The sequence below is a fragment of the Salarias fasciatus genome, chromosome 8 (genome assembly GCF_902148845.1).
Source record: "Salarias fasciatus chromosome 8, fSalaFa1.1, whole genome shotgun sequence".
Taxonomy (NCBI): Eukaryota; Metazoa; Chordata; class Actinopteri; order Blenniiformes; family Blenniidae; genus Salarias; species Salarias fasciatus.
The window spans coordinates 11,327,153-11,344,052 of NC_043752.1; the positions used below are offsets into that span (position 1 = coordinate 11,327,153).

A 16,900-nucleotide genomic window follows, 5' to 3' on the forward strand; every position below is an offset into this window, starting at 1 on the left:
AGGCAGGGGGTCTCATTAGAGGCCGGGGGAGTGCTGTTTTGGAAGGGGGCAGTCGAATTTCTCGAGGCAGATGCACCATCATCACACACACACACACACACACACACACACAGCAGCGAAGCTGAATAATAAAGCAATGTGGGAGCGGGCGAGTCTCTTGAGCAACACACACGCAACTCGTTTCTCTTTGCTTCGGCGGGTTTTCCCAAGCGGCGGGCGACGAGCCGTGTCTCAAAATTACAAAAGTGCCGCAGGTGGGCTTCGTCTTTTAACAGCGAGACCTGCGTGCGATGTCCGCTCAGACCGAGAGATAGCGTCCTTTAGAACTCCTGACAACGGCTGACAGGCAGCGCAGAGGTGCCTATTTTGAGGATCCCTCGAGTACCAAATGATCTCCTCACTTCCGTCCCCGCCACCAAACGTCCAGGTTTAAAAGCGGGTAAAATGGATTCCCCCTGGGCAGCGACTTCCTCTGTCATCTGTCACCGCTTCCTGTCTGTGAGGAGCAGGTAATGACAGCATGCAGGTGTTACACGCTGGGTGGTATCAGAGAAAAAGTGTCAGGAGTGCAAAACCTGTTATTTCTGCTGAAAACACACTAATAACTTTAACTGCTTCATCTTAAGAACATTTGTTTTGCCTTGCATTTTCCAGCATCTCTGTAGCTTATTCACACTGGAAATCACGACAGCAGGCTTCCTTTGTGCCAACAGGTCAAATGTGCCCTTAAAGCGGTCCTTGAACCAAGCTAAAATGATTACACATTGGTCGTTACTCAGATATTTGTTCTGCTGCGCTGCACATAGAAATTGATGTTCCATGAACCCTGGATATTGTTCTCATAAGGTCACGGTTTGGAATTTCGCGTAGGTGATGGATGGTTGCAGATTTACCGAGGAGCGTTTGGGTGAGCTTCTCACTGTACGAGACCACTGAACAAAAAAGAAAAAAAGTTTTTAAAATGTATTTAAAATATTTTATATTTGTTTAAAGAACAGAACAGAGCTGGTTGGAAACATCAGGCCGGTCGTAGTGAACTTTCTCCTCTGGCTTCTCAGCAGTGTGTTAAAGCGCTGCCATGGTTTGTTATGACAAAGGTCACGGATAAAGGATCATCTGCCTACAGTTCTCTAATGTGAGAACAAAGACTTTGTCAAAATATATTTCTACGACAGAGTGAGCGGAGGGGGGATAGGTTACATTGTTTTGGGGATAGGTTTTCCAGACAGGGTGATGTGAAGACAGGCCCTGGCTGTGCAGTGGCTGGGATTCCTTCTTGTCCATTAATCCTCGTATCTGAGAGTCTTTCAGCAAGTTCCTCAAGCGGGCAAACCTTCAATATGAGGTTAATAGAAAGCAGGACATTTATCTCAAATATATAATTAGAGTCAAACTTCAATGGCATGATGGAAAACTTGACTAATTTGATCATTAAAATTGTTCATTTTAATAATTTGAGTGTAAATACAAGAGGAAAAGAACAAAGAGGCGGACTAGTGGTGCTGGAGTTCACACATTTCTCATGTGCTCAATAACTCAGCAGCTCGCACAGCGACGGCTCTTGTTCTGTATAAAAAAATCCATATGGCCGCTCATCCTGAGCGGGGATCCCAGGCCATTACCGGCCCATACATTAGGCTTTTTATGGGCTTCGGATGGCGAATGATGAAACCGAATCGGGTCACGCCGATTGATAGACATTCTCCTCAGCTATCGTTTGCACGGACGGGCCTTTAAAGTGCAGTGGAGAGCGGCCCCCCCCCTCCCCATAGCAGCTTCCCCAGAAGCTGTCATCATATTGTTCGCTCTAATATTTAACTTCCTCAAGAGATTGAGCTGTAATACAAGAAATTATCCCCATAATGCCCACTGACTGCTACAAACAGATGTGAAATTTCAGGGTAGACCCAGACTGTAATCGCGCCCCCCCCCCTTTTGCTCAGCTATCATGTTCTTCACCGGGGTCAGACGCACGGTCTCACTTTCCATATTGCCGCTCAGATATGTCTGTAAGCTAGTGTTATATGGGGTGTGGAGAATTAATAGGCTCTGGACACATTTAGAGTCATTTGAAATTTTTAATGCTTTAAAAACCAACAAATTGTCGGATAAAGCACAATGAAATGTTACCCCCCCTTCAAAAAAAAAAAAAAGTCAACAAAATCATCACTACTCTCCATTAGTGTACATTGGGATCCATCTGGTCCACTGAATGAAAAGGGGATTAAAATGATACACTTCTAAAACATGGGCTCCAGCCGCTCCTTTAGAAAGACGACCCTTTGAGGACGAGACCCATCATTACAGATTTAGCCTACCAGGCATGTATGGGGACTGGGGCCACCCGTGTTTGGCGGAACCGGGGCCTTTATCCTGGGAGTCAGAGGCCCTCCAGCAGCTAGAACAGAGACGAAGTGACCTGACTGATATTCACGCCAGTCAGGGAAGCGGACCCTTCAGGCACAGGTCGCTGGAGCGTCGGGTTTCTGAGAAGTGAGGTCGAATCAAACGTGGAAAGCGAGGTGATGGAATCATGGTCTCTATCATCCAACCATATTTACAGATAAGAAGGTTCACTTTTCCAAACTATGGTTAAAAGATAAGATGAAAACCTTCCATTTTCTCCACATCAACAGGTCAAGAAACCATGGAACGTGTTATTCATTCTTGTCATCCCAATGACGCTTCCTATTTCTCAAAGCTGTAAGAGTCAAGTCAACAATTTAATACATGGAAATGTACTGATTCTACTTTTACCTTTAAAATTATCGGTCTAAATGTGAAAGTCACTTTGTAAGCAAAGTGATAAAGTTGATCAAGTGCAGTAAAACACTACATTATAGAATGAAGTGCATAGCAGAAGTGAAAACACCAAAACGTTAAATAATTTGAAATAAAAGTAAAGCACAGATGCATGGAATGTGATTGATATAGTTTATTTATATCTACATCACAGTTTTGTCACATTTGCACATTAATAGTTAAAAATGTAAAACTGAATGAGGAGAATCGTGATATGAAGCCTCTGAGCATGAAAGGCTTTATAATGTATTCACTGGACGTGAAGAGGATTTCAGCAGAAAACTTGCTACTGTGAGAACCTGCTCCTGTATGACAAAAATCCTCTTTGTCTGATCGGTGGCCCTGCTCCACAGATAATAGAGCAAAATGTGGCCTGAGGGAGATAATTTGTTCCCAGATCTTCAGATCGCAATATTTTCATTTGAGCCCAGGAGGGGATCTCTTGAATTGCCAGCTTCCATTGTGTTCCAAAAAAGGGGCACGAAAGTCTTGTCAATTAATTTTTCTTTTATTCCAGACCACAGAGCGCCTGAGTGAATTCAATTATCAACCAATTAAGAGGTGTTTCCTTTTATTTACAGGCTTTGATTCCGTGCGTATCCATATTGTTTGGAAATAAGACCGAAGCAGGGTGTTAAATCACTTGAACATTTTCTCTGCGTGGGCTGCTTTGGAGGTTCCCCCCCCCCCCCAATAGCAGGCTCTCTGTTGTGTCCCTTGGGTCACAAGCGCAACAAAAGCACATCGCATGAACTCTCTCGCCAATTGTTTGGCGGATGCGCGTCCACAGTGGTCTCCTGTACGAGAAAAGAGAAAAGACAAACGGGGGGGTTTCACTCAGACACACGCGAGACTGCAGGGCTTTTTGCGTGACAAGACTTTGGGAATAGACGGAGACAGGTGGGATATTCAGCAAGCAGGTCGAAACCAAGCGGGCAACAGTCTGAGTCAGATCCAGCCCAGACAAAAAGCTGAACTTCTGAACCTGGTGGAACCAAGTTAAAGGCCTGATTGCTTGTTAATGGGGGCTATTGGAAGTGACAAGCGGAAAATGTCTCTGTCTTACACACTTTACTGCTTACAGCCACTTGACTTCAGATTTCCTGACAGGCTCGCAAGCATTTTGCACAGCTTTATTATTTATCACTGTCCAAAGAACCTAACCTATAGGAGAGGGTTGAAGAAGGAAAAAGAAACAGGGAATGTGGAGACTGTTGTAAAATAAAAAAGTAATTACCTTTTAGGGAGAGTTTCTAAAAGGGCATATTCCTGCAATCCTAAAAATATCAAACTAAACTTGATACATTTGCTGAACCTGATGAACTTACAATCATGAGGATAAGTAGAAAGGGGTTTTTTTTTGGTGAGAAAATCAAGAAAAGACTTAATTATCTTCACAATCCAGACCAAGTTGGGAGATAAATGAAGTATACCCTGTGAATGACCATTTAAGGCTCCACTATAGCTTAAGCAGGTCATTTTTCTCCATGCGTCCTGCAACCATCCCCAAGAAAAGTAGGAAAAAGACACATAAGTCTTTATATATGCAGTTAATATAAATGACTTTTATTCAAACATGGACGCGAATTTAAATAAACAAAACACAATTCAGTCTGAAATAGCCTATATGTCATGTTTCTTATCAAAATAATTTATGTACAAAGAGGTCCTCGGTCCAACTGAACAACTATACAGCAATCAGATCTCCTTATGAAGATGTGGAATAAATTGTTTCCTAAATGGAAAAAAAAATTAAAAATAAAACAGAACATGGAAGCATTTTTTTTTCTAATGTACTGACACATTTCCCCCAGTTTTGAAAGAGTTATTGTGACAAATAACTCCAGTGATTAGTGAAAGTGTGGAAGAAGAAAACTGCCAGGATGCTAAAGAAAAAAGTGAAGTCAACATAAGGGACTAGAGGGGTGGATTGAAGAGAGGCTACACCTCTGTTCCGTCCCGGGTGTAGATGAGGTTATTGACACTGAAATGGTTGGAGAGGCTCTGTACCGATGCGTAGTAGTTCATTCTGTTGTTGTCAGAGTTCAGGGGGGGGATTAAAGTGGGCGAGTAGGAGCCGAGTCCTGACATGCCCTCTCTGCTCTGAGACAACCCCCCGATATGTCCGGAGCCGTAGTCCCGCTCCGCGCCCCGGGGCGCGTCGCCGCCGCCGCCGCCGCCGCCCGTCAGCAGCGAGTTCACGTTGGACATGAAGCTGCCGAAGCAGGGGCTGTGCTCCGCCGAGGGGGGCGGCGAGGACTTGGGCTCCGTGGACGCCGGGGATCCGTGCAGGCTGGGCGGGGACGCGCTCATCAGGCTGGCGGTGTCGGAGAGCTTGTGCGCGCCGTCCTCGGACTTGACGGGGAGCGCGCCGCTGTCAGCGCCGCTCAGATCTGCCCTCCTCTTTCTTTTCCGCCTGAAGTTCCCGTTGTCGAACATCTTCTCACAGTTGGGGTCCAGCGTCCAGTAGTTCCCCTTACCTGGATGAGAAATTAAAAAAAAAAAAAAGTTGAACATTTTTTCTGCACACAAATGAATTATGTTTTCATCAAGGAGAAAAAAAACGGACACATATTTTAACTCACAGAAATCACCTTTTGTCAGGTAAAAATAAACAATGCAAATCTCACCGGGGTCGTCCTCGTCCCGTGCCACTTTTTTAAAGCAGTCATTCAGAGACAAGTTGTGGCGGATGGAGTTCTGCCACCCCGCTTTGCTTTTCTTGTAGAAAGGAAAGTTGTCCGCCACATACTGATAGATCTGACTCAGAGTCAGCTTCTTGTCTTGTGCGTTCTGTATGGCCATGGCGATGAGCGCAGAGTAGGAGTAAGGTGGTCTGACCATCTTGAAGAGCTCCTGCTGGCTCGATATAGACAGCCACCCCAGGTCTGCGCCTCCAAACCCGGCGGGAGGCGGCAGGAACTGCCTCTGGTTCGACCCGTAACCGGACTGGATGTAGGACGCGCCGTTGTTCCCGGAGAGATACGGGGACGAGTTGAGGCTCGGCCCGTTCAGCCACAGGTACGGGTTGGTGGACGGGGCGGTGTACTCTCCCAGGCCGTATCCGGAAGGATGAGCCGGCGGCCTCTGAGGGTGGTGATGGTGCAGATTCTGCGGGTAAACGCCGTAGTTGTCGCAGTAAACGGCCATGTCCAGGAGCTCCTGTGCGCTGTGGTGCTGAATGGGGCTGCTCTGCTGGGTCGATGGTTGATGTCCAAAAGCATTCATAATCCGCTCTGACCAGATTCCCAAAAACTAAATTCGTGGCTCGGAGTTTCCCCTCAGGACTGAAGTTATTCTCAGAAGGGGGAGTATTTATGCGGAGCGCCGAGGGACTCCACAGGTAGCCCATTGAAGAAAACTTTGGCGATGGTCACACCCCTCTTTCTACCCTGTTATCCCCAAGTGTCTCCCTGTGAAGGGTGCTGATAAGGTTTACTGGCATACAGAACTTTGTGTTAATTGTGAGATTTGTTCACGTGAAAAACGACGTTAAATTATGAAGAAGCCCGTGCCTGTGCGTAATTACGCAGAAAAAGACTTATCCTGATAAATGCTTCTTTACTCTTTTTTTCAAAGTAAATCCTGCACTAACAATCAACCTGAATTGTAAAATGTATATTTAAATTACATCAATTTGTTTTGGTTAAAATAACCGAAGAGCAAACTTTAATTATAAAATATTCTACTGCTGACCGCAGATGATTTGGTTTGTCTTTGCGGAACTGACCTGTGCCAAATGCAAAGCAGGTCTACACGTGGGTCAAAGGCCAATTCACCTTTAAAGAAAAAAAAAACATTTTATTTTTTTTGTACAAGTGCATCAAGTTTACCCTCAACAAGACACTCTTTCCATAATCATCCCGACAGGCCTCCGAAAATGTTACAATTTGCAAGTGAGACTTTTTTTTAGCTGGAAATGTTAGTTTTTAAAAAAAGAAATATTTACAAACCACTGATAAAATAGAATTAATCGGTGCATGTTATTAAAATATTAAATATTAAAATCAGGATATTGCCTCAATTAACAGTCAATTTAAACCTATACTTATAGAAAATCTTCGGTAGTGTTTTTTTCTGTGAATAATTTTTTTTAAGTCTAAAAGGTTTATAGTTCGAAAAAGAATCAGGCTGCAAAAAGTGTCTATGATCACTTTTTTATTGGTATTCTCTCATGTTTTTTTTTTCTTGAATAAAAATAGCAGTGTACCTTGTGTAATAACTGGGAATTTGAAAGAAAAAAGGGAAAACATAAAAATCATTATACGAGAAATGTCAAATATGCATATTCCCAAAAAAAAGCAGCCTCTTTTTAAATTTATAACACATCTAGTTCCATGTGTCCTAATATCTCATCATTGCCTGATAAACGCTGAATCTGTTTCAAAACTCACTCTGAGGAGAGTTTAGTGAATCACTGTCAACACTTACAAGCCAGCCGTGAATGTATTATCATTATTATCATTATTATTATTATCATCATCCCCCCTGGCGTCCAGGCCTGTTGCCGACCCTGTGGAAAGTGGTGCAGGTTTCTGCTGGACTGCTGCGCTAATCGCCAGAACATTCCTCCTCTCCATGACCTTGATGTAATTGTTTGGCTCCAAGGTGTTGTCCCGACCACAGGCCGGACAGCAGCGGCCAGCAACGCGCTCTCCGGGGAAGAAGTGGCATTTAACCCCCAGATGAAAACAACACAGTGCAGGGACTCCCACCAGCAAAACAGGCCTGGAGAGAGAGAAAACTGTAAACCCCCCCCCCCCCCCCCCCCCCCCCCCCCCCCCCCCACACACACACACACACACACACACACACACACACACAGCCATGGTTTGCTAAGTCATCTGCAGTTACAGGGCAATGTTATTCATGTTATCCTTTATTTATTTATTTTTTTAATTAATCAGTTAATTAATTAACTGAATGCAAACAAATAAAGCCAAGACTTGTTGACTGCAGCCTCTACTGGCAACATCCACACAGACAGAAAAAAAATTAAAACATGGGTTAAAACATTAGAGTATCACATCCCCACCTCCAAGTGAATTTTTTTTTTTTAATCTTTTACAGTTTCCTCTCTGGCTAAAACTGATAATTCAAGGAGTGAAAGGAGCAGTCCTGAGTTTAGAGATGTTAAAGAAGTGTGTGCAGCTCAAAGTGAGGAGACACATGCTGAAGATGAAATCATTACAGAAGCTTCAGCCTCAGAGGAATGTTTTGAGGTGTGACTGGTCTGAGCATCAGAATGAGGCTGCTCAAACTTGTTGGTGTCACATGCCTTAAAACACATGAAAGGTTTCTGTTTCTGTCTGTCACTGAGCCACAGGATGAAATGAGGAAGATGAGGCAGGCACCTAGTTGGAGCACCCCAGAGCACATCGAAAGGAACACGAAGAAAGAATATTATTCTGAAATGGGACAAACTGCTCAATGCTTCAACAGGTGCACATTCTTTTTAAAAGTTAAACGGTTATTGGTAAACCAGATGCACCACCACACACACCTCCAGGTATAAATTCACTTTATAATAAATCACTGATTTATTTGTACTGTGGTTAAAGCACGCAACAGACAGGGCAAACATGCAGAGGAGGCCACTGACATATGGTTATGAAATGCTGTTCATGGCCTTCAAGAAGTTAAGCAGAAACTCCCAGAGTTCATTAACAGGTTTTATTCAATGTTGGAAGGAAAACTCTGTGCAGCAATATGAGCATTAGATCGTCCTCCAACCTCTGCTGTGTTCACTTATTTGATCATGTTATGGTAAGACTGGGATGAGATACTGGATGTAGATTTGAAGGGAGCCCGGAGCTCCTGTTTACTCCACCAGCTGAGTCACAGCGTCCCCTTCAGGCTTCTTTCTCACGGTGCAGGTTATGTGAGCTGCAGCGCCAAGGTCAGATTGAGGCTGTTCCAACCACGAAAACTCCCCAAAATATCAGGATTTCATTCTTTAGAGGAAATCTGTAAATGTCACAAAAACAACAGTTCAGAGTTCAAATCTCCTGCTTACACAGGGAGCTTTCTTTAAAAGATTTTTAAAAACTCTTTCACCCTTTAGTTTTTTTTTTTTCCTAATGGTCTAAGCCAGAAGTGTCAAACACATTTTATCTTCAGAGGCAACATACAGCCTGATTTCATCTTGAGTGGGCCGGACTGGTAAAATAGTATCACGAGAATCTTTCAGTTTAAACATTAAACTTTGTCTTTGTTGAGTGGATATGATGAAAATGTTTAAAGTTTCATAAAACAATTAAGACTGAAAATGATTACAGTCTCAACATAAAGCCAAACTCACTCACTTTAAATACAACTGAGATAATCAATATATTATGTTGTTTCATGGCAGCTGAGCAGCAGCGCCTCCTTGTGGTTGCTTTTCGTGTTGCAGTAGAAATGCAGACAAAGCATTCATAAAAGCAGACTTTGAATGTTTTCAGAGCTGCTCGACTGTCATAAAAACTTGTTGAGATGCAGGTAGATTAATAAAAGTGTTGCTTCTGTGTAGGCAGTGACTGAAGCAGCCGATAAAGCTTATAATGATCATGTATTAACTAGAAATGAGGAAAAGGTTTTTAATAGATTTGATGATTATCTTTAAAAATCTTAATCTAAAACTGAAATTCAAAGATCTCTCAGTGATTTGTTTAAGGTTATATTACCGAACCCTCTCTAACTGTAAGAATCTGAGACCAGGCGTCGTAAAGCAAACCTCCAGGAAACTGGAGCTGCATGTATTACAGGTGTGCCGAGAGTTTGTCACTGTTATAAAACAGATTTGTAATCGCAGGCAGTCACAATAAAGCTCAGACTGAACGGACATGAGTCTGATGTTACTTTGGAGTTAATCTAAGGATTTATGTCTGTCAGTGTTGGGCAGCGCCTGCTCTTGTAGAGAGACGAGTTTTTCAAATCCTGATTAATATGAAAACATCTGCATGTTGCTGCAAGACCAAACACTTTTATTTGTGAATGAAGGCGTGTCGCAGGAATTCCTCCGTACAAAGTGTTGTTGTCGTCAAACGATTGAAGTGCGTTCCTCAGGGTGAGACTGATCCGCCCTCACAGCGATTAAAGATAAGTGATTACATGTATTTTAAAACTGCCTCCAGGTGTATGAGAGAGAAAAGATCACCACACGAATCATCAGCTGTTTACTCTTTTTACTTTAAATTGTCCAAATTACAAAATAATAACATGATCTCTACTTCATCTACAAAATAACATAATATTTATGACTGTAGTAAGCATCGTTGATTTTTTTTTTTTGCTCTAACGACCTTTTAGACATGCATACTGTTGAGAAATATAAAAATATAAATATAAATACATCCCATTAATATTTTTTAATTAATCAATGACTAAGATTTGAAATATTTTATCATAAAAGAATTAAAATGCAGTTGAGTACGATAAGGCATTAAGATGTATCACAAGAGCTGTACAGAATCCTAGAGTAGAGGTATTATTCCTTTTTTTTTCTGAGTGTAATGGAGAAAAAAAAACCCTAAAATCAACTTGTAATCAATCACTAATTTTCTCAACAGGAAGAACACATCATTAAAGAGAGAAAAGAAAAGAAAGGAAAGAGGAGAGAAGGGGTGGGGAAAAAAAAAAACAACTCTACAAAACTTCAAAGGAACAAATGAACACAAAAACTGAAAAAGCACTCCAGTACGAAACCAGGATTTGTTTACGGCGATACGCAGCGGCGCCGTCCACCGGCCGCTCGTCGTACTCCTCTGGCCCCGACGGGCGACTTTTCAAGCCCTTGCAACACCTCACATCACTCACAACAGAACCCAAAGCAACCGGAACACACGACGCGACGGTGGCGAGAAAAGAGAAATGACTGGCGGCGGAAACATCATGTGCTATACAGAGAGTTCAAACCACTAAATCTAATGCATAAGTTTCACTCCTTTGACTGGCTGTGTAGAGAAAGAAAAAAAAAACAAAAAAACAAAAGGACTATGGCAATGACAGTTACAATCAAATGAATGGCCGACGATGATAAAACGATTCTCAGCAAAAACAAACAAAAAAAAAAAATCAAGTTTTTATAAATATTATTGTTTACAGTTAACTAACAGTGGAACTGCTGAAAGTTCGTCTCGTCACGACAGCTCCCTAACGACAAGCGTGTCTGAGCTAGCTTGATTTCATGCAAAAGGTAGTTCTTAGGTTCAAGAAGTCGCCATGTCAGAAGCTGAAGTGTTGCTTAGCAGTTGTGTTGTTGCTTCTTTTTTCTTTTCTTATTCTATTTTTTTTTTTTTTTTTTTTGCAAAGGCCAGATCCAGAGAGGAAGACTCAGAGCAAAGACAGTCCCAAGAAATCTAAAAAAAACCCCAATTTTTTTGATCCTCTTCAAATCTAATATGAACATTTTAAGGTGCGCCGACACAACTCCCCCCCCCCCCCCCCCCCCCCCCGTCTCTGTACCTTGAGGAAAACAAATGAATAAGTACATCCCACAGTTCCACAACGCGCGCCGTCATCTGTCCTGATCCGTGAACGTCCCGCTCCGTGAAAACGGCCATACGGCTTCAAATCAAACCTTGACTTTTAACCTGCGAACAAACAATCTAACATGCGATGAGAAGCCCGGACTTTTTCACGCCCGGACACACGGCGTCGCCCTCTGACGCGCTTCCCTCCCTCCCTGCTACTTCTTGACGCGAGCCATTTGGATTTTCAGTAATCGAGCTGCAAAATGGAGGTAAGATCAGAGCTGGTGTGAGATATACAGTACTTGGTGCACTTGCAGAGAGCAGCCGGGGTCGAGGATGGGGGCAAAAAGAGAGAGAGCGAGAGAGAGAGAGAGAGAGAGAGAGAGAGGGCAGAGAGGGGAAAGCAATACAGTAGATGCTCTTAATACCAGTTTCATTGAAATCTGAAATGCACGAGAGCATTTAGAAATATTTGGACAACACATCCATGTTTGTCGTTAGTGTCAAAAGTCGTTCCTGAATCACGTCTCTCTCCAGGTCTGCAGTGAAACTGACCCTGAATGCTGATTGGTATTAACCTTTAATCCTGACCTTACAGCATCTACACGTATTCTCGGCCGTCTCCAACCCCCCCCCCCACCTCTGCCGGGGGGTCGGGGGTTACTACTGCTGAGCTCTCCTCTGCTAACTGTGCGTCTGCGGCGCCGCGATGCTAGAGCAGTCCGTGACCAGCAGGTCCACCACCGTGTTCCCCGTGACGTAGACGGTGGGCGCCGTCACCATGTTGCTGAGCGACACGGAGCTGCTGGCGGCCACGTTGGAGGCGGCGGGGGCGGCCTGGCTGTTGCTGTGGGTGCCCATGTGGCCCTGGAGCTGGGTGGGCGTCTTGCAGTGGACGCCGCACAGGTGGCAGACGAGGACGCCGCCCGCCGCCGAGCCGCCGAAGCCGCCGGGGCTGTCCTTCCACTCCTGCCCGTGGTGCTTCTGGGCGTGGACCCGGAGGTACGTCAGCGTGGTGAAGCCTGAGAGGAGAGCGCAGACGGATCAACGTCAAGCTGAACATCAGCAAATCCACCGAAATCAACATTAAGAAGTTCCTGCTGTCAGAAACATGATTATTGCTCGAAGGATCAGAGATGCAGAGAGGAGGATTTAGTTACTTCTGGAAAGAGCAAACTGAGCGCTCTCCTCCTGTTTCCAGTGTTTTATCTGCTCAAAATGTCAAAGTATGACTTGAACAGATCGGCGACCTCGCTCCGCCGCACTAATCGACACCCGGACTGTCTGTCAGCTCCGAACATACTGCGGCAGTGCTCAGCGTAGCAGATCCCAGGAACTTACTGCGATTACAGAGGTGGCAGGCGTGGTGCTGCGACTGGTTGTGCACTCGCATGTGATCCGTGATGTAAGCCGCGGACAGAAGCTTCCCGCAGATGTGGCAGGGAACCTTCTCTTCGTGGCGGATCATGTGCGCGCGCAGACGATCCTTCGTCGCAAAGCTGGACTCGCAAGTCTGAGGAGATACGAGAACGCCGGGTGATTGTAGACGAAGCAGGTAAACGTGTGATTACAACAAGCAACCAGCTGATTGCAACAGACGTTTTCCAAGTCAGTTTCCATGGCAACACCTTCAACGTTCACGTGTTCATGTCAAAGCGAACCGGAAAAAAAAGAGAGAGAAAGCATGTGTGTGTGTGTGTGTGTGTGCTGGTTGACTGCAGCCTCACTGTTTTCTCTCATTTTTTTTAATAAAAGACACTGAAGACCTCGCAACATAAAGTGTGTATGTGGCCGTGCGGTCTGAGGTTCACACACTTTATATCAGGATGTTATGTAACAACAGTGCTACAGCTCACATGTCTGCGTGCAAACTAAAGGAGTATCTGCGTTAACGCTGCAGACTTGTAGAAGAGCTGCGAACGCGAAGTAAAGACGACGTACCGGGCATTTGAAGGGCCGCTCCGAGGAGTGAACCTGCCTCACATGACTGTTGAGATGGTCGGGCCTTGAGAGAGAAAGAGGGGAAGACATTACAGGACTGTCTCCAGCGTCTCGTGGATCAGAGTTGGATAAAGCAGCGTATAAGACAGACGAATGACAGGATCACCTGGAGAACGCCTTGCCACAGTGCGGGCAGATGTAGGGTTTCTCCACGCCGCCCTGGTGGGAGCGCACGTGGTGACTCATGCGGTCCTTCCTCTTGAAGCGCTGCTGGCAGATGGGACAGGAGAACGGCTTCTCGTCCGAGTGGGACAGCCGGTGGCGGTTGAGGTGGTAGACGTCCCGGAAAGCCTTCCCGCACGTCTCGCAGGCGTGGTTCTTCCTCACGGGGTTGGGGTTGGGGTTTGTGGGCCGCTGAGACGAAACAAAAGATACAAACACACTCCAGAGTTCAGGTGTGAAGCATTTCCTGTGCGAGGAATGTGCACGAAAACGCTCGGTGTCAATTCAAGGTTATTAGAATCTGTGTTGAAGTCATGCAATAACATACAGATGTTCTGCACACTGAATCCTCTGTGTCGATGTCATGACTTGTGATTTCCATGTTAGATGAGACATTTTGTGCTGGACCTTGAATCTGCTGTCACACTGTTTGTGTTACAGAGAACATGCAGGGGAGCGAGGGGGGCTTCTAGCACCGTGTTTCTCAAACTGAGGACCAGTGCTGAACACTGGGATGGACGTGAAGGGAGCCTGAACTGACGACCGTTCGCGGCTTTTTCATAGTTTTAACACATTGGAGGAGTATCGGTCAAATGTGAAGCGGGTGACATACACGGCCCCCAACCATCCCGGTGGCCAGGCAGCTTAAGAAACAACATGCTTGAAGGTTTGGGGTTGACGACAGCCATCTCCACAAGGCCCTGACCCACCTGTACTGCCGCCCCTGTGGCCATGACGACAGCAGCAGGAGGCGGAGCATGAGGGTTCACACTAGCCATTACGTTCGGCATGGCAACCCCTTCACCATCGTGGCCACCCAGAGGTGGCTGCTGCGCCCCCGCCAGCACGCCGGGAGGGGCGAGAGAGGGAGGCGCGGAGAGGTGCAGCAGGGAGAGGGGCACCGTGGGCCTCTCCGCCCCCCCTCCGACCCCAACCGCCATGGCGTGCGGGGCCTCCGCCGCCGCCACCACCTGGCCGGCCGCTCCCTCCTTTGCTCCCTCCGCCTGCTCTCTGGCCCTGTCCTTCATGCGTACCCCAGTGTGGACCGACTGGTGCCGCCGCAGGTTGTAGTTGTTCTTGAACTGCTTGTTGCAGATGGCACAGATGTGCTGCACCCGGGTCGGCCGAGACACTGGCTTCACTGGAGCTGAGGGGAGGAAGGGTTAAAAGCACGACAGTCAGTATTTGCATCCGTGTCACCAGATCACTAAAAGTCAGAGTTGCTGGAGAGCGAAGAGTCCCTCACCAGGCAGAGGTTCCTCACTCAGAGCAGTAGTGTCCACAGTTGAAGGAGGCTGTGCTATGTGCTCTGTGGGTGGGGTCTGGGGAGAACTCGTATGCACTGGCAGGAGCTCTGATTGGAGGCTCCCCTCCACTTGGTTTTGGGTGGGAGCACTCTGGAGAAGCAAGGAGAAGGCCATCACCAAATGTAAACACAAGTCACAGCATTATCTGGTTGAGGTGCTGCAGGGACCGCCGGACGCACACAATGTGGGGGAAAATAACAACAACAACAGCAACAACAAAAGAGGGCAGCCATGGCAGCCTACCTGGAAGAGAAAATTGCTCCAAGCAGCATCCATTTTGCGCCACAGCGATGGAGATTATAAAGTCAGCTGGTGATTGAGATCGAGGAGAGCAGTCTTTGCATGGTGCGGATCGGCGCAGCGGCGATCGGGGCGCAGGCAGGAGGCGCCTGTCCTGCGGCGCAGACCGCGGGCTTCCGGATGCTCTCGCGAAAAACGCGAATAAAGTGGTCCGCGATCGTATGTTTTTTTTCCCCTCTTTCTCTCTCTCTCTCATTGAGGTAGTAGCCTTAGTGCCGTCAATTAAAATGCACGCAGCTGTTGACTAATGCGGGCTGCAGTACGCAGGCGGGCGGGCAGTGGTGGAGCAGGCCACCGCCGCTAATGCTTTCTCTTTGACTTTGGTTTCCAACTTTCAAAAACCCACTCCAGCAACAACCTGACTCAAACGCAACCACACACAACAAAACTATTCTCCCAAAAAAACCCAAAACAAAACAAAACCAAAAAAAAAAAATCGCATCCAAGAGTAGTACACTTTAGCTACAAACAAGAAACCAGTCTACGTGAAATAAATGCATTTTTACGCAAGAGAACACATATGGGTTATAACACACGTATCTGGTAGCACAGCAGGTCATGCTTTGTTTTTAATTTATGGATCTATTTTTCCGATTTCCTCCAATAGGCCAATCGGGTGTTTGTCGAAGCCTCGTTGTTGGATTCAAGCCCTGACCCCGGCGAGCGGCGCTCTCGCCGGGCCGCAGCCTATCGCTCCACCTCGGCCGCTCAGCTGCGAGGATGTCATCTTTCTTTTTTTATCGCCCGCTCTCCCTCCTCCCTCCCTGTCTCTTTCTTCCTTTTCTTTTTTAATTCCTCTTTCTTCTCCCCCTCCTCTCCTTTTCTCGCACCGCTATGTCCCACTTGCTCTTAAAGGGATGGGGTTTCCTCTTTGGACACCCCCCTCTCATTTCCGTCTGTCGGCGGACTCCGTCCTCTCCCCTTCCTTCCTGCCTGTTTCGGCCGACGCAAAATGCTCTCCGCTCTTTCTCTCTTTTTTTTTTTTTTTCCTTCCTCCCTCCTCCTCCTCTCCTTGCTCGGGCCTGAGCAGATCTGCAGCGCTGGGGGAAAAAAATAAAAAAAATAAAATAAAAAAAACAGCCAGAACCACTTTCCACGAACGGCGGGATGACAGACGCATCTTAAAGGGCGGTGCGCGCAGATCCTCCCCGCCGCTGATCATGATGTCAGAGATACAGTAGAGGACGGAGAGCAGCAGCGCACAATGGATGGGAGTCCTGTCAACAACAAATATGTCTGCTGAGGGGGGGAAGAAAGGATTAACCCTTTACTGGGCTGGGGGTGGCTTGATTCCGATGCATGAATGAACAATTCATAGATAGATAGATAGATAGATGGATGGATAGATAGATTGTTGAAACAGCAAAATAAAGGAAATAAAATTTAACATGCAGATATAGTAGAGAATGACAAAAATTAGCAGAAATTTGCCAGTCCTTGCTTGTAAAAGAGATCTTATGATATCAAGCAACCTGCTGGATAAAATTAAGAAAATGAATCATGAGAAGGATTAAACAGTATAAGCAAAATGTGCATATAGTTTAGCAGTACAATACACTGATGGGTTAACAATGCAGTGCAGTGAAGAGAAAATAAATGTCTGTAGGAGGTTTGGAATTTGACCATCTGTATTGCACTTCTTGTGAAATAAATTCTCACATTTTGACCTTTTGATTCGCTGTCTCTCACATTCAGACTTGAAAATGTACTTGAAAATAGACATAAAGACATAAAAAACCCCAACATTAAACCTTTTTTTTTTCTAATGACTTCAAAAATGCAGGGTCAAATGTTTGGCTAATTTAAATTGTGCATATATTCATTATATAGTGTAAATAATACAGATGTAGCATTACATGCTCTGAAAAATGCTTG

The 16,900-nt window shown here is 45.6% G+C and overlaps 2 protein-coding genes across 2 annotated transcripts; both read right to left on the bottom strand.

The window, feature by feature from the left end:
• Positions 1–4,472: 4,472 nt before the first annotated feature.
• On the bottom strand, positions 4,473–6,048 carry foxi1 (forkhead box i1). The gene is made up of 2 exons (XM_030098478.1): positions 5,433–6,048; positions 4,473–5,282 (listed from the first exon to the last, which is right to left on the bottom strand). Exons 1-2 carry the CDS (start codon positions 6,028–6,030, stop codon positions 4,744–4,746), a joined length of 1,137 nt encoding a protein of 378 aa, XP_029954338.1. The 5' UTR covers positions 6,031–6,048; the 3' UTR covers positions 4,473–4,743.
• Positions 6,049–9,951: 3,903 nt separating this feature from the next.
• mazb (MYC-associated zinc finger protein b (purine-binding transcription factor)) lies at positions 9,952–16,025 on the bottom strand. The gene is made up of 7 exons (XM_030097400.1): positions 14,969–16,025; positions 14,665–14,815; positions 14,129–14,565; positions 13,363–13,610; positions 13,197–13,260; positions 12,597–12,768; positions 9,952–12,277 (listed from the first exon to the last, which is right to left on the bottom strand). The coding sequence occupies exons 1-7, from the start codon at positions 14,999–15,001 to the stop codon at positions 11,940–11,942; spliced, it is 1,443 nt and encodes a 480-aa protein (XP_029953260.1). The 5' UTR covers positions 15,002–16,025; the 3' UTR covers positions 9,952–11,939.
• Between the last annotated feature and the right edge of the window lie 875 nt (positions 16,026–16,900).

What these genes read in the sequence shown, in the direction of transcription:
- foxi1 (XM_030098478.1), bottom strand. Translation starts at nt 6,030, where the DNA reads ATGAATGCTTTTGGACATCAACCATCGACCCAGCAGAGCAGCCCCATT. An exon ending in ACGGGACGAGGACGACCCCG is followed by an intron (nt 5,283 to 5,432) that starts GTGAGATTTGCA and finishes TTTCTCATCCAG; the next exon opens with GTAAGGGGAACTACTGGACG.
- mazb (XM_030097400.1), bottom strand. Translation starts at nt 15,001, where the DNA reads ATGGATGCTGCTTGGAGCAATTTTCTCTTCCAG. An exon ending in TGTGGCAAGGCGTTCTCCAG is followed by an intron (nt 13,261 to 13,362) that starts GTGATCCTGTCA and finishes TTCTCTCTCAAG; the next exon opens with GCCCGACCATCTCAACAGTC. An exon ending in CTGCCACCTCTGTAATCGCA is followed by an intron (nt 12,278 to 12,596) that starts GTAAGTTCCTGG and finishes CTCTCCTCTCAG; the next exon opens with GCTTCACCACGCTGACGTAC.